This window comes from Borostomias antarcticus, assembly GCF_949987555.1.
Source record: "Borostomias antarcticus genome assembly, chromosome: 15".
NCBI lineage: Eukaryota > Metazoa > Chordata > Actinopteri > Stomiiformes > Stomiidae > Borostomias > Borostomias antarcticus.
In genome coordinates, this window is record NC_140248.1 from 13,608,174 (window position 1) to 13,625,284 (window position 17,111).

General features: G+C 43.2%; 2 protein-coding genes across 2 annotated transcripts; both read right to left on the minus strand.

The window, feature by feature from the left end:
- Nucleotides 1-1,501: 1,501 nt before the first annotated feature.
- fermt3a (FERM domain containing kindlin 3a) lies at nucleotides 1,502-5,515 on the minus strand (the record flags this gene model as incomplete). The annotated part of the gene is given in 18 exon segments (XM_084449659.1): nucleotides 1,502-1,585; nucleotides 1,587-1,592; nucleotides 1,595-1,639; nucleotides 1,737-1,952; nucleotides 2,140-2,246; nucleotides 2,408-2,529; nucleotides 2,753-2,802; nucleotides 2,929-2,986; nucleotides 2,988-3,055; nucleotides 3,291-3,398; nucleotides 3,481-3,610; nucleotides 4,126-4,294; nucleotides 4,683-4,752; nucleotides 4,756-4,808; nucleotides 4,936-5,169; nucleotides 5,398-5,459; nucleotides 5,461-5,494; nucleotides 5,497-5,515. Coding segments are annotated over 18 exon segments (1,635 nt in total).
- Nucleotides 5,516-6,306: 791 nt separating this feature from the next.
- On the minus strand, nucleotides 6,307-13,552 carry stip1 (stress-induced phosphoprotein 1). The gene is made up of 15 exons (XM_084449658.1): nucleotides 13,508-13,552; nucleotides 13,336-13,404; nucleotides 12,260-12,469; nucleotides 12,023-12,164; nucleotides 11,766-11,907; nucleotides 11,101-11,266; nucleotides 10,852-10,978; nucleotides 10,502-10,604; nucleotides 10,058-10,178; nucleotides 9,593-9,689; nucleotides 9,325-9,449; nucleotides 9,171-9,207; nucleotides 7,790-7,893; nucleotides 7,472-7,644; nucleotides 6,307-7,334 (listed from the first exon to the last, which is right to left on the minus strand). The coding sequence occupies exons 2-15, from the start codon at nucleotides 13,342-13,344 to the stop codon at nucleotides 7,262-7,264; spliced, it is 1,629 nt and encodes a 542-aa protein (XP_084305784.1). The 5' UTR covers nucleotides 13,345-13,404; nucleotides 13,508-13,552; the 3' UTR covers nucleotides 6,307-7,261.
- Nucleotides 13,553-17,111: the final 3,559 nt, after the last annotated feature.

Genomic DNA, 17,111 nt, shown 5'->3' on the forward strand with positions numbered 1-17,111 from the left:
AGGTGCAAGCCTGACCTCACTAGTGTAGCTGTAGCAGTGTACCTATTTTAAAAGAGTAGGCTAGTAAAGGGAAAATGCATGTTTAGCCCTGTTTTAAGGTTACTTATGATCATATACAATGGTTCAGATCAAAACGTTGACAAAACTAGCACTTTTGAGAAAGTCTGATAATTGCTCTACCACCGTTTAGGTCATACAATGGATGTGGGTGGGCACCTTGAAAAATCATTCAGGGGGCGGCTGTAGCTCAGTTGGTAGAGCGGGTCGTTCAGTGATCGAAGGGTCAGCGGTTTGAATCCAACTGTCCACATGTTGATCCCTTGAGCAAGACACCTAACCCCAAATTGCTCCCAATGAGCAGGTTAGCACCTTGCATGGCAGCTACTGCCATTGGTGTGTGAATGGGTGAATGAGAGGCCATTGTAAAGCGCTTTGAGTGCCACTAAGGTGGAAAAGCGCTATGTAAGTGCAGTCCATTTACCATTCAAAAACATGTTAAACTCTAGATTTCAAAGACACAAAGCTCCCCGAGGGGGTAATTGGTGTCCTGACATTAAATTCGCCGCAAAGTATGAATCCTGTAGGGTTTTATTGAATATTTTATGAAATCCATTGACTTGTATTGAAGCGACCATTGTAGATGTGTAGATCAATCCACAGAGGGGATTCAGGAAGCGGAACTACTTAGGTAGCTATTGTTATTGTTTATGTTGCTAGGCTACCTAGTTTGCGGAAGTTTACACACATATGTGCTGCGACTAAATAGTTATATGCTAAATATTTTAAAAAGCCTTTCCAGATCAACTAGAATCTTACTTTATGGCGAATTATATGTCAGAACGCCAACTAACACCTCGGTGAGTTTCTTGTCTTTGAAATTGAGAGTTGAACATTTTTTGAATGATTTTTCATCAAGGTGCCCACCCACATCCATTGTATGACGAAAAGGTTGGTAGAGCAATTATCAGACTTTCTCAAAAGTGCTAGTTTTGTCAACGTTTTGATCTGAACCATTGTATATGATCATAAGTAACCTTAAAACAGGGCTAAACATGCATTTTGCCTTTACTACTCCTTTAACTATTAGTAAAGAGACTGACAAATAGCAGAGCTGAACAAATCCCCTTACTTAATTTACTGTTTTATTTGTTTTACCTTGTCTAGACCTTATTGCATAGATATTGTATTCATGAGTTATTATTATTTTCTTTCTCTTTATCTTCTTCTTTCTGTTTTCCTGCTCTTGTCATGGTATGCATGTGTGTGAATGAGACCCTGGGGTGGGTGGGAGGGGGGAGGGACTCATGGGAAGGGTGGGAATGGGCTGGGATAGGGTTTAATTGTATAACCGCAGAATATTTTCAGTAATCCTGCACATTATTGGTTACTAATTTCTGTGTAAAACCAATACAAAGATTTAGCAAAAAAAAAAAATGAAACAAGAAGCTGATATAGAACAGGTGGCTTGTATTGAAATATTGAATCAAGACGCAAATAATTATTACCTTACCACAAAATATGAGACCCCAAAATCAGGCAGAGCCTGCCAGATCTTAAGAAACCTGAGCAGGGCATCTGTCAGAGATCAACATCAACAGAGGGCAACATTCTGATAGGCCTCCAGGATCAGGGCTATTAGCTGTCATCAGGGGAAATATTATAATCACTGGAGTGTTGCTCTCTTGTCAAACATTCTATCATTTTCCTGGAGTTCACCAAAAGTGCTTAATGTTTACCTGTTTGGCTTTGTACTTCTTGTGGTAGCGTGGGGAAACAAGGCTTTGTGTGTTGATGCTCTCATCCGTCTGGGCTTTACTGGCCCCTGGGGTGTTTTTGCGCATAGCTAGGAAAGACTGGATATTCTGTACCTCACTAAAGAAAGATCCATTTGCTAACGTTTTCCCCTTGGAGGCTAAATGACATGCTGCCATCCACCTGCTGTACTGCAGCTCCTAAAGAGGGACAGGATGGGATATCTGTGAAGATGACATCACTGCACCAGCATTTCAGATTAATCATCAATTTTATTACTGTAGCATGGTGCTTTGATATGTAAAATAACATTGAATCATGAATTCTATTGAACTGTTGCCAGTTGATTTGCTGGAAATCCGTGGCAATCAGTGCCGACTTCCTTACATTGTCACATTGCAGGTAGACCTCATTCATTCCCTCAGGCTCAGCGATCAGCAGCTTGATGCAGTACTTCATACTGCCGATGCTCACGTCTGGCGACACCTCACAGCCTGAAAATATATCACTGCCTTATTCAGCAGTGCTGTCTGATTCTGCCATGCGGTGCATATCTCAGATTGATTTGTTTTTTGTGTTGTACATGGTACATGTTTTCTGTGAATGCAACGTGTTTGTTTGTTTGTTTGTGTGTGTGTACTTCAGAACATACTACCTCTGAGATTCATCTCCTGTATGGGCTCCTTGAGGCTCTCCTCCTTGCTCTTGTAGTAGGATATGGATGTGTTCTTGAATTTGAAGAACTGCTTGTAGCCTTTCAGATTCAGTCTTTTTGGTCTAGTATAGAGGGTGATGACACAAACCAGAACGGCATCTTATTTATTCTGTGTGTGTGTGTGTGTGCGTGAGTATATCCATGTCTTTGTGTGAAAGTGACCTCTAAACTAAAGGAAACTGTCATCCATCTCGTGATCAATATCCAATTTAAAAGAAGGAACAGCCTGTTACCAGTACAGGAACTGACACGGCAAAGTGATTCATGTCGTCACTTTCATCTTACCTAAATATTTTCAGGTAATCCTGCAATTCTGGTGCTGGTGTCATTGTTTCCTGTCCAGAGATAAAATCACGTTTCATTGAGTCATGGAATTGCAAACGTTTCTGCTGTTTTGAAAACCAGCCCTACATAATAACCACAGATACTTTCTACACATGGGGATCATTCAAAAAACTAACCAGCATGTCCTCAGTGCTACCATCTGACTCCATCTTCGCTTCTAAACACTGCAGGGCAGTCAAGGTCATCCATAGGACGTGATGTAATCAACTGGGACTCTGACATGGAGACCTTACCAATATGATACTGAAGATTTGTGCAAGCATAAAACACCCACCAACACGCGCGCGCGCACACACGCACACACAGTGCATTAAGTCAATTTGAAATAGACATTTGTTTTATTTATAGCCTGACACTCAGACTGAATTGCCATTTCGTTTCACTTAAATACATTTTGAGAATTAAAGTGGGTATGCGATTCGGGTGCTGGAGCTATGTTATCCAGAGAGGACATACATTTCAGAGACCTTTCCAGTACCTGGAGGGCAGCAAAAACCATAATCTCCTCTTCTGTGTAGTCAATGTCCTCCAGCAGAATAGCCAAGCGAGCCTGCTCATACAGCTGGCTCAGGCAAACAGTATCATACTGGAAGGTTGGCCAAGGACAAATCAGTAAGAGATACAGCCCAATTGATTCAAGCTCTCAGCCTGTTCATTAATATTGCAACTTTATCGATCAAGTTGAATTTAGTCTGAGCAGGCAGCAGGTTGTGGAAGCAGCAGTATTTGAAGCGTAGCAGCAGCCTGCTGTTCTCCTGCACCCCCTGCTGGAATAGACAGCGAGACGAGTCCAGCCACCTAGAGAACAATCAAACTTATTAAAGGAGTAGTTTGTTATTAAGCATCATATGCCCTGCTATGAGGTTATTTGCGATCATATACAACGGTCCATATACAAATTTTGACAGACTTTGCACTCTTGAGATATTAGTAGTACAAGTAGTATAGTAGTACACAATGGATCTCTATGGGCATATTAAGGCAAGAGCCATCTAGATCCATTGTGTACTTAGCTGTGTCATAAGCAGTGTGCACTAATATCTGTTATGTAATATATGTCAAAAAATGTATGTGGACCATTGTGTATGATTGTAAATAACCTTATAACGGGGCTTATGATGCTAAATACCAAACTACTCCTTTAAAACATCTCATCAGCAGGTGCTTTCAACGTTGGTCACACATATTTCACATTCTTAAGCAAACTAAGGCTCTCTCCACACACACACACACACACACACACACACACACACACACACACACACACACACACACACACACACACACACACACACACACACACACACACACACCTGCTGTGAAGTTGTGCTTTGTCCACAAGGCAGGTTGGGCGCTCCATCTTGCTGGTTGTCTCAGGGGAAGGGGCAGGTAAGGTGACAGACAACATCTTATACACAGCTTCAGCCTGGGGTGAGTCAGCAAAGTGCACAGGCATACCGCTGGAGAGAGTGAGGACTGGACCTGAGTTATAAACAGGCACGACAGACAGTGGAGTAATGTGGAGAATATCTGATTCAGAAAGAAAATCATGAGAACATTTTTACACACACATAAATTCTAAGTGCATTTCTCTAAGGGGGAAAAGAAGGATATGTACTACTGGGCGGCTGTGGCTCAGGAGGTAGAGCGGGTCGACCAGTGACCGCAGGAGCGGCGGTTCAAATCTCGGCCCCTCCTGTCCACATGTCAAAGTGTCCTTGGGCAAGACACTGAACCAAAGATTGCTTCCAATGAGCAGGCTAGCACCTTGCATGGCAGCTAGCCGCCCCTGGTGTGTGAATGGGTGAATGAGAGGCCATTGCAAAGCGCTTTGGATAAAATTTACCATGTAGAATCTATGATCTTTCCATCGAAAGGGGCGGCAGATTCGTGATATCATACACTTCTTTTTCTTCTTCCTCTGTTTCTTTTCCCCTCTTCTATTTCTTCACTTCCACCGGCCTCAGCAACGACAGCTCCTCTGGGTGGCGTATGTCTAAGGAAGACCAGAGAGGGAGACAACACGAGGGATAGCAGTGTGAATGTGTGTGTGGGGGGGGGGGGCGGCTACTAGTCAGTCACCAGGGAACTACACAGGCTACTGATACCTACAGTGTACTCACCCAGCAAGTGACAGATCCCCATGACGGTTTGGAAGACTGGACTGGAGAAGCAGGCCTGGAGCCTCAGGGTGGCCCTGTTGGGCAGGCCCAGCCTCAGGGGCTTGTGCTGGGGCGTCAGGCACAGGCGTGCGTCCGCATGGATCCCACACTTCTCAAGGGTCCAGGAGGGACAGAGGAGCCACCGTTGCTTCTGCTCCCACCACAAGGCATAATCTGACCAGTCCTGGTTTATCTCTACGATAGAAGGACCGACGGAGAGGTGTCTGATTATGTCATATTTACACCGATATGAGTCCTTGTGCTTAACAGCATAGGCAGAATTAGCCTGGTGAGACCATCCTGATCTAGCGAGCTCACAATTCAGTTTCACTCAATTCGTACCAGGCTAAGGCTGAATGCCTTCTATGGGTATTTGTGTGTAGTGAAAGTGTTGGTAGTTGTGTGTAGTGAAAGGGAACCCACGAGTCTTCTCTACAATTCTGCGAACGACGCCCCCGACATGCAAGTCAAACGTCACACTAATTGAGGGGCGGGGCCTTGGGGCCAAGCTCTTCTATTGACAGAGATCCCAAGCAGCCATTCTAAGAGAAAATAAAATATCAGAACTGTAAGCAGGCATCTGTTAATGTTACTTGTGACGCAGACCCTTACCTGTGACAGTGCCTTTGAGCACGAAAATAATGATAGTGATGTGATTCACTGTGTATTGCCGTGACTTCCAACATGTTAAAAGCATACATTTGATGAGAAACAGTTACATAAAATTTAGCAGTTGGGCATTTAATTATGGCTAATTAAAACTAAGCCACCAGATATAGCATCCACAACAAACTGCCTTACCTTGTCTGAGGTCTTTATACTTTCTTTTCAGATTGTAACAAGCGCACTAAGCCTCCCTCAGTGTACTGTAGCCGCCATGCAGGGTGTGAATTCAGTCTGGCACTTCCTCTCGTCTCCGTCTCGAGTGTCTGCGGTGTTACACTGCGTGTGAGCAAACTTAGAGAGAAATGACGGTTCCACTTTCATACACAAGAGTAGTGTGGTGGAGCTATCTGGGCAAAAAGTCTTACATCCATTCTTAGTGCCTGAAAGCAACACATGTAAATGTTGAACAGTACTATTTGACAAAATGTTTTATAAATATAACCCAGAATGTGAGGCAAGACTTCCCTAGCCTAATGGCTTGGTAAGTTTCAACCTATTGGAGACACAGTCCCACAAAGTAAAATAGAAAAATCCCTACAGGGAAAGTCTTTAAAATAAACTTCCAAATTATGTGTACACTTCAATGTTTACGTTTTATCAACTAAGCATCATCAAGCAACCTCTTGCCCAACACTTGACAAATAACACAGACAATGATGAGTTTAGAAATACATTCAGATATATTTGCTGAACAGGATTAATTTCACTTGTACAATACACTTCTGGGGCTGTTTTGACAAACATGTGAGAGAGACATTTTGATTATGAGCTTGCTGTGTTAGGACACATGTGACCAAATGTCTCATGTTTCCATGTTACCTCAATTTAGTGGCACCCTGTGCTATTTATGAAGAACTCTAGCAGACCAAGGCTATGGTGGAAGTGCTAAAATGAAAAGTATGCTTGAATGAATCAGTACATGTATTTTACAGCATCCTCTCCCTTCAATTAAAGACCAAACAAAACAGTCTGGGGTATGATATTGCAGACGAGCCTTGGTCTAGCACCAGCTGGACTGCAGATGATATTCTCAATCAGAATGGCCAGTCCGGGGGCAAATTTACTTGATGAGCAAAAGCAGTTTAACATTGATCCGATGACTGGACCTCCAACAATAATTTAAGAACAGCATACCGTTCTTACAATTCAATAATACAAGTTCGATTAATTTGAACATGGAGCGTTGGGTACTTTGCAACTGCACTGACCAGAAGCAATACAAGATGTCACAGCTGGAAACATAATTTAACATTGGGCATTAAATAGTGTATAACTGCAGCGAATATAGTTCTATAATGACAACCAAGGCTCTGGCATGGTTTTCTGACTCTAACAGGCATCTGACATGGACAGTCTAAATTACCATTCAAATTATTTGTTAAATGTGTGGACCCTTAAAGTGTGCAAATATGAGTGAGAGATTAGGTACTCGTGTGAAATTATTTCTTTAAGGCCATGACATTGAGAAAAATAAACAAATTGTCAAATTCGGGCAAGATACAGTATAGAGATTTCAGAGTGAAAGTGGAGAAGGATGTTATATTTGGAGGGAATGGCATATTGTTCCTCTGTGGTCGCTTGCTGTTTCTTCACATGTGGCCCTGTCCTGTCCTCTCCTCTCTCACCGGATGGCTATCAGTCCCACATCTATGAGCTTCTGGATCTTCTGAGCAATACCTGGATTTTTGAGGTGACTGAGAAAATAAAGAGAGAAAGGGGAGGGGGTTCACATTATTTCCATATGGCTGTTGCAGTGTACGGTTATGCAGCCAGTGTACATTGCGCATCAATGTTACATGCGTGTAGAGGTTCAGAGCGCGGCGTTGCTTACTCGCTGAGCGCCTGAGGGTCCTTCTGCATCTGCTCCAGGATCATGCGCATGGCTGGGTCACTCATGATCTGCTGCACCTCCGGGTCGGACATGGCCCTCCGCTTCACGTCCTCCGGGCTGTCGTTCCTCACAGCCTGGCTCATCAAACAGCGCTGGATGCCCTCTGTGGCCTCCTGCACAGACACGTGGAGAGGAAAGGGAGAGATGGATGGACAGATGTGTCAATTGTTTCCCATGGAACACAACATAGCATTTTATAAAAACACTGATACATAAACGTATGTCAAAGATGACCTTGTGCGCGTCCTCATACAGTACCTTGGAGTTGGAGTCGAGCTCCAGAGCTTTCTGATATGCATCCATTGCCTTGGTGAAGTCTTTCATAGCCTCCAAAGCAGCTGCCTTGCGCGTGTAGCCTTTGACTGGAAAAACATTGGAATAGACAGGGTTCTTACACCTTTTCCGAAGCGAAATTCAAGCACTTTTCAAGCATTTTCCAGGTGCAGTTTTCAAGTTTTTCCAGCACCTAAAGCGGTTGTGGTAAATTAAATATTTACTCAAAACGATCATTTCACTTCTACATCACATTAAATCAGATGCTATTGTGCTATAAACAAAAGACTTATTAATCATATATAACCTCTCTGAGCCAAGCTAAAGCAATCACTCCACCAGACAAAACTTCAATTTCAATAACTAAAGAGAAAAGTAGTCTTTGAGGTAGGCAGTTCCTTGAGCCTTAAAATGTATACAAAATAAAACACATATTGTGCAGTTGCATATTCCATAAACATGCCATAATTGACATACAATACTAGTACTAATGCATCACCTCCCTCCCGAAAATCGACTATCATTAGCCTGTGAATTCGCCAAGTATGACGTTATGCGGTGATGCATAGCCTAGCCTAGGATAGCCTAGTCACCCATTCCTTTCCATGTATTTCAAAACACTAAAACTACGAAAGTGACTAAGACAGCTTGTATTTGTCTTCATCAAGCCAGCTGTCATTAAAACAGCAACCTCCCAGCATGTTGTAGGCCTAGTCTGTCTGTCCAGCTCGCCATCAGGCACCACATAAAAAAACACTACCGATCACAAGTCAAGCCAAGCCAAATCACCTACGTAGCGTGACAATGCTCAAGAGGACTCGTCTTTATTTTGTGTGAAAGCAATTAGGAGGAAAAGAAGTCTCTCCCCGACTTATTTTATTTCTAAAACACAAATTCTGTCAGAGAGCGATTTATTATGAAAGAATACTAGTTGTTACAATTTCAAGGGGTTTCCAGTACTTAATAAAAAATTCAAGCCCTTTTCAAACCTTGAAAACGCCACATTGAAATTCAAGCATTTCCAGCACCCGTAGGCACCCTGAATATATCACCCTTCAACTCAAATCAACCAGAGCATCTCTTCCCCATATTCGTGCACATTTCCATGCAGAGGTTTCTTGAGTATTAGTCGTGACTAGTTACAGGGACAAGGGCTTTGGTCACATCCCCAAGCATGGCATAGTGGGAGATGCAGGAAGTACGCTACTAGACCTAGGTATTCCTATATGTGTGGTGAGGTCTGAGATTTCTTAGCAAGTATGTTTTTAAAACAAATCTTTTTAAAAACATGTCTGGCAAAGACCTGTATGACCAAACAACTACAACAAAATACATGTTTAATGGGAGATTGATGAGTCATACTCACGGAAACTGGGATCCAACTTGATGCAGTCCTCACAGTCCTGGGTGGTACAGAGGTCATTTGTCAGCATTAATATTAATATTGTATAATGAAGTACCAGCGATTGTCTACTAAGGTACTAGTGATGGGACACAGGTGGTGCATTGGTGCGCTGTACCTTCAGGGCAAGCGGAAACTCCAGGAGCTTTGTGTAGCAGGCAGCTCTGTTGCTGAAGAGCTTGGCATCGTTTGGGTTCCTCTTGATGGCCTCAGAGTAATGTCTCATGGCGGCGGGGTAGTCTCCTGAGTAACAGAGAGGACAGCAAGTCAGACCAATCAGTGTTGCCACAACAGCACATTCTCAGATCCCTGTATTACTTTGCAACAGAGCACCTTGTACTAAGCCCTCCCGTTAAGACCAAGTATTTTGTTCCGCAGACACAAACCTTTCTGGAAGGCCTCGTTACCCTTGTTCTTCTCCTCCAGAGCTACCTCAGGGTTGATGTATGCCAGTTTCTCCTGCTCCTTCAAGACCTTTTCTGCCTAGTGAGTTAAGAAGTTGCAACTAAGTATTAGTACAGCCGGGTATACTGTGCCATTTTTAAAATCGTAATGTCAGTGGACCAAAATGTCTGACATGCAGGAAATTTGTCACAAGGTTGCAGCCTTATCTTTAGAATGTCGGAACATTAGTTGCTGATCTTTGACTCTCTCTCAAATTCTGCTCCTCATGACATCTTGGTTTGGCCTCATGACGCTAGGATTTCTCTACAACTATGCCAATTATCTACAACAATGCAAATGAGTCGCTGACAGCAAAATTGCGGAGTAATCGCAGTGTATGCCACTGCAATGGACCCCAGGGAATCCATGGCAACACCCCTCCTCCAGTCAAAGACCACACACTGTACCTGCTGACATTTCTTCAGGACGTCAGGAGTGCGATGCTCTGTCAGACTTTTGTTGAAGAACTGAACCGCCTCTGAGTATTTCTCCTGCTTGAAGTATGAGTTGCCAATCCTAGCCAAGGCCCTGAGCGAGGAGGAGAGGGATAGAGAGCAACACAACACATCAGGCATAATAACACTGGGATTACATTAGAAAGAGTGACTCATACTCTGACATCATCCCAGTTTCATAGTTGGGAGCACAGAGCAGTTAGAATGCGGCACGATAATGATGGATGGAAGCATTTAATTGGCTGCTTGCCACCTCCCTTGATGTGTACACCCCATGTGACCCCAGCGAGTGACTGGTTTATTTCATTGTACATGCTACCTGTATCTTGTGCATGACAAGTTGCTTGAATGCTTGAGCAGAGCCCACATGTACTCATGCTGGTAGAAGAAACTCACTTGGCGATCTGTCTGTAGTCCTCACGGTTCTCCCGGCCCACGTCGATGGCCTTGTCACACAGCTCCCGACACTTCTCATACTCACCCTTCTCAAAGAACACCGCTGGAATGAGAAGGACATATGTTTAAATGGAAGATCATTTTCCCTCATTTATGAAAAGAGAAAAAAAAAAAGCAGAGAATATTTCAACACTCAATCTCTTAGAAAGGCTACCTGATAAGTATTACCATGTAAAACACATACGCCAATTCATTACACAGCCAATTCAATAATAACACAAAAAGCTTAAATGACTTCTTCATATTCTGATATTCTATTCTTCATGCTAGCAGCAGAAGCAATTCTTTACCTGCTTGGTTGGAGAGATAAGTCATGTTGGTAGGGTCGTGCTTGAGAGCTTCTTCATAATGCTTCAGTGCATTGGCAAAGTCCTTATTCTTGTAAGCTGTGTTCCCAAGATCCTTTTCCTTCACAGCCTGTCAAAGGACAAGCAGATTTAAGGGCACAAAGATGAAATCCAGTGAGGAGAATCCAAATGGCAAAAAGGTGAAAAGAAAGAAAAGCATATAACCAGTGGTTTTGGAGTCAGGGGATTTACCTGTCTCTTGTTCTCAGGAAGCTCTTCCTCTTTGGGAGGAGGTGGCCGGGTCTCTTTGGGTTTAGGGGGAGGTGGTGGAGTGGGTTCCTCCTCCTCTTCCATGCCAGCCAGATCCAACCCCAGCAAGACGGACAGTGTAGTCATTACTCTAGGATCCTGCAGCTTCCTGCACATGGACAGACAGAGAGCCTCTTTACAGCAGTCATATGTTTGGCCAAGTTGCATTTCATAGAATATACATTGCACTTGCACAAAAAGAGATCAGGATCTATATCTGTGGACATATACTGTACTGAATATATGTAGATTCACATGCACAGTCTATGGATTGAATACAGATGGATGCTTTTGTGCTGAGGAAGACCGTGGGGGAAACAGATGGCACAGAAACAGTGTTTCAGGGAATATTCTGAGAAAATGTAATAAGAGAAAAAAATGGTGGGTGAGAGTTCACGCCCGAATCCAGTCTAATGAGGCCCACAGACAAGGATTGCGAGGCCCACATGAATTCAGTCACGTTACTGTGGAAAGATCATCCGCGTGTGGGCACCAATTTTTGTTTTGCCTGACTAATGAAACAGAAGCGCAAACGCTTAACATTATTATAACAAATGTACAGGTGCAGTGCTATCTATGAATAGTAACATGCATAGAAAGACACTCACGTGCCCAGCTCAGAGGGCTTGTCCCTGAGCTGCTCCAGGAGCTCTTTGTAGCCCGGGTCCGACAAAAGAGCGCGGGTCCGGGGGTCCGCCTCCAGCTTCTCAAACATGTTGGGTGTGGCGAAGGGGTTCATCATCTTTTTCTCTGACGAGCCAAGAGCAGGTGACGATGTCAGGGTTGCTGTTATGCTACTGTACTGAGTTTCAATAACACCCGACTTAAGATACTGGACAGGTGAAGTCAAACGTTTCTATCGTACCTGCTAGCCGAGCCTCGATGTTCTGAAGACCCTCCTTGAGCTGCTGATTGCCCGGCTCTCGCCTGAGCCCTTCTTGATAAGTCACTTTGGCATCCTCAAGCCGCCCTAGGAACTCCTGTGCCGCGGCTTTCCTTGAATATCCCTGAGCAAGCAAAATCCATTGATCAGTTCTGACAGTAGCATGCAGAAACAAAATCCCATCCTTATCTGACTGACTGTACAATGAGGTCACCTCACCTTGCCCCAGTCTGGCTTGATCTTGATGGTCTGACAGGCATCCTTCAGAGCGAGTTCATAGTCGCCCTTCTTGGCGTAAGCAGCTGAGCGGTTGCTGAAGAGGACATGGTTTGAAGGGTCGATGGCAAGCGCTTCAGTGTAGCAGCGGACGGCGTCCTCAATCTTCCCTGCACTCAGTGCCTTGTTGCCCTGGTCTTTCAACTGTGTCACCTGGGAGGAGATGGCAAGTGTCAGTGTGATTCTCTGTACTGCCCTTGTAGCACAGCAGACATATTGGTTAGGATAATATGCCATTGATTCAAAAAGTAACGCCGTTCATTACTACTGCAACTATTATTTCAGGTCCACCTGTCTTATCAGCTGTCAGGCTAAACTCAGCAACCTAATCAGCTGTTCCTGACACTTAACTTGGCTAGTTATAAACATGAGAACAACTGCGGAGGAAGACCTTACCCGTCCATGCAAAATACCAGTAAATTATCTAGCTATCCAAATTGACGTTATGATGACCGTAGCTAACGTTAGCAAACGTTACTGATTTCCAACCTACTGACGTAAACAGTAACGTTAGCTAAGCATCATGCAGATGTGGTGGCAAACACGTTAACGTTACTCGTGTCGCCCGGTTGTTGCTAACTAGTTAGCTAAATTCGGTAGCTAACGCTACCTAGCCAACGTTAGGGAATAAGGAGACGGCTGTGTAGCTAGCTAAGTTATATAGCTATTAAATATTAGCTACGTTTAATGTTTACTGGCTAGCATAACTATCTACAATAAGTCGCCGTAGCTAGCGAGCCAGGTAACGTTTATAATACACCGAACGCGATAGCTGGCTAGCTAGCTAACAACAGTTGCACTTGCAATGCGCTAACCGGTTAGCTAACGTAACGGTAGCTAGCTAGGCATAGCTAACAATGAGGTCTGCAGCGAGCAGGATCATGAGAATACAATACATTCATGTGAATTACGACAATCGTCCAAAATGTTACAATTTCCATATGTACACAGATTTCACAAGCATTTCACATTATTTTATACATTATTTTAATACAATACAGAGGATAGTTGCTACTCACTTTCTCCATAGTGTAACCATGAGGTTCCAGAAACTACTGTGAAACGACAGATGACGACAGCTCCGCCCCCTGCATGACAAGCGAGGATATGAGGTTCATATTAAAATCTCATAATTGAGAGAATTTCTTGTGCTTAATTTGTGGTTGCGTACACTGCCACTTCTTAATTTACCTGGTTTATTTGCCTTCCAGCGTGTAAGGGTTTTGCGATTTCTACAAATTCCTCAACCTTTTATATACACGGTCGTTGACTTCCTCAAAGTATTTGTTCACCTACAGTAGTGATTGGCTACTGAAATGTCTTCGATGAATTCGAAGCGAATCATAAGCAAGTGTGAAGTGAGTGCGTTGACTAAAGCAACGACGTAGAAAACGCTGTAACCATACTATTACTAGATCTTTCTAGATCGTTCCATAGACAAGAGGAAAGTCTGTTTCAACAGCGGACCTTGTGCTTTCTGCTCAGAGTTTTTCACACACAAAAATATATTTGAAAATAATTGTGACTACAGAGATCCCTCACCTTACGTAGGGTATGTGTAATTTTAAGTAGGCTATTAAAATCCCTATCGTCCACATATTCACAAACATAAATATTCAAAATGTTACAATTTGGTTTATGTTCCCCATAACATTAGGTCTATTCCCCACAAGAACAAGATGACTGTAATTACTGAGACCTAGCTGCCCCGGAAGTCTGCATGCCATTTTCTCAAACCTACTGACAACTGCTCTGACTGGATCAATGTTGCAGGTAAAGTGTCTCTTGCCAAATAGTCCTACAATCCTAACGTGTAACACACGCACGCACGCACACACACACACACACACACACACACACACACACACACACACACACACACACACACACACTTGTGTGTATATATATATATATATCAGGGAATTTTGGCACATTTGTGCGCTACCCACACGTTTAGCTGTGTTGCTCATTCCACAAATACACGATCCTTACAAGTTGTAAGTCTTTGTAAAGCTGACTGGCTTTCTGGTGATATAAATACCAATTGGTATTATTAATTATTAAAGGGTAGAAATAATCGACTGAAACAACGTTTACAAACTATTTTTGTAAACTATTTGTATTTTTGAGTTTATATATATATATATATATATATGACCTTGGTGTGTGTGTGTGTGTGTGTGTGTGTGTGTGTGTGTTTGAGTAGGCTATAATGGCCAATACTAGAGCCATACACGTGAGCTTTGTGTGAGTAAGGGAGAGTCATCATGTAGATGTGTACGAGTCAACAAACAAAACACATCTCTACAGATTTAATTAATTATGGCAACAGTGCTGATTACATGTTGCTGATTACATGTTGCTTTTCCATTATTCCACTATACTTTTGTTATGCTGTCTTGTCTATGTTGTCTTGCAGTAGGCTACCTTGCTGAGTTGCAGTACTCTCCAGTGTCTGCAGATGGTAGCAGGACCTTACGATATAAATGCTACTTGCCAACAAAATCATTTTCTTTCTACTTCATAATGTACGATGATCGCGCGCGCGCGTGTGTGTGTGTTAGGGGAGGTTGTTTAAACATTGAGAATTGTACACCAACATTTTAAATCTTGATTCCCTCTTGAGGATCAATTCCAAGTCTGAGCAGATCAAGCTTGTTTGGTAGCCTACACTGAATGCCTTGGCAACTAAAAGACTGAGGGAATTGCAGAGATGTTATGCTTTGGAGCACCATGAAAAAAAGCTGTCTATGATCTGTGTCCAAATATACCTGTGTATGCTGCTGAACCACAGAACAGTGCATATTGGGAAGGGATGTAACCTTTTAGAGATGTTTAATAAGATGTGCTTTAGTATTTTTCATCTATAGCCTACTGTAATGCTAGAAACTGTAGGGCCGGGTAGGGGTAGGATCGACCACGACACCAATGAATCAACCGATTTATTTGAGGGGGAAAATCAACATAAATCAGCCGATTAGAATCAAACTGCAGGGTGCCTCTGGTTTCAGTTTAGTTAAGACAATGCATAATAATAGCACGTGTAGGCTAAATACGCCAGAATTAGCTAAAAGGCAAATTTTCATCCGTTGTCCCCAGCCAGTGTGTTGTGAAAATAAAAGGCTTATTGAAATGCTAAAAGATACAAATAAATAGGTTACAATCACTCGATTCATATCACTGATACGAAATGCATTGATACGAAATGCATAGAGGCATGGGCAGCGAGCATTGAGCAATTCCCCTGCGCGCTCGCGCGTGTCAAGGTGCGCGTGCCCGTATGCGGCGCGCGCCCACTCAGCGCCGTCTGAGTTATTCCACTAATCTGCTTCACCCCTATGTCTACGTAAATGGTGCTTGTATCCTTGGTGATCATAGAACATTAGAACCATTCTAACTGGCTAGCTAGTAACAATGTAAGAACTGTAGCCTACCTAAATTTGTACAAGTGTGGTCATGTTGGTTGTGTGGGACCACGCAATCCACCCCGGAACCGCGCTCTAATACAGGAGGAGAAAACGGAAGCTGAAGCTTGGGCGTCATTGGGCCTTCCAACTGGACTGATCCCAAGCATACCAAAGTCCACCAAGGCTTGGTTTCAGAGTTTGGAGTGGCGGTCACAGTTGCCTGACTTGAACCCCATAGAAAATCTCTGGTGGGATTTGAAGAAGGTGATTGTAGCATGCAAACCCAATAATATTAGTGAACTAGAGACCATTGCCCAGGGAATGGGCTAAGATTCCTCAGGAATGCTGCCAGAAGCTGGTGTCTAGCCCTCCTGTTTGATTCTAATTGGCTGACTTATGCAATTTTCCTCAAATAAATCGGCTGATTAATGCTATCAGGTGACCTTGACAACTGGGCTTTGGCTCAGGAACCAAAATGTCAATTTTAGATAGATAGATAGGATAGATAGAGGTAGGTAGGTGTATATATATATATATATATATATATATATATATATAGATAGATAGATAGATAGATAGATAGATAGATAGATAGATAGATAGATAGATAGATAGATAGAACGTGCAGAACAACCACGACAGCTCCATGGACACTGCACTAAAACCTAGCACGTTCTCTGAGGAGAAAATTAATTTGGAGTGAATGTTTATGAGTCTGTCAGCATTATCAGGCTTGTGTACAGTCTATCTACGTTGTATGTGTGTGTGTGTGTATGGATGTGTTTGTGAGTGAGGCAAAGAGGGAGAGTCTTTCACAGCTCACTGCACAGCTAGATTGCCTGCAGAAGGCGCAATGAGAGAAAAATGAGAGTGACGAGCCAAACCAAGGGAGAGCTTCACCCATAGTGGTGACTGGAGGAGAGAATGTAGGCCTAATGTACGTTGACCATGTCTAGCCCAGAGAAATGGATTTAAAAAAAAGAATAATAATAATGAAATAAACGACAAAGGATTAGATTTGATGGGATGCTCTGTAATGGCATTGGCACAGAGAAAATGCATGAATCACAGAAACTGGAGGAGGCGAGGTGAAAAAGGGGTCTTGAGTGCAGTAAGGCTGTCTGGAGTAAAGTAAGGGACTAAAGACAAATGACCCAGGGGTAGAGGAAAGGTCAGTCCTTGACCTGTGGAAGTTGTGACTAAAACAACAACTACAGAGGGTTGTGACTAAGGACAGGGTGGGGAGGAGGGGGCAGTTGGTTTGTGTAGCGGGGGCATCGATTGATTTATTCCGGCTGTATCGATCACCCGACAGCCTTGTCTGTGAAGTAGAGGGTGAGGAGTAACCCACTGGCTTGTGTAATGAACAGCGTTCCAGAAATGGGGAG

What these genes read in the sequence shown, in the direction of transcription:
- stip1 (XM_084449658.1), bottom strand. An exon ending in TCAAGCCAGACTGGGGCAAG is followed by an intron (nt 12,165 to 12,259) that starts GTGAGGTGACCT and finishes TTGCTTGCTCAG; the next exon opens with GGATATTCAAGGAAAGCCGC. An exon ending in CATCGAGGCTCGGCTAGCAG is followed by an intron (nt 11,908 to 12,022) that starts GTACGATAGAAA and finishes TTGGCTCGTCAG; the next exon opens with AGAAAAAGATGATGAACCCC.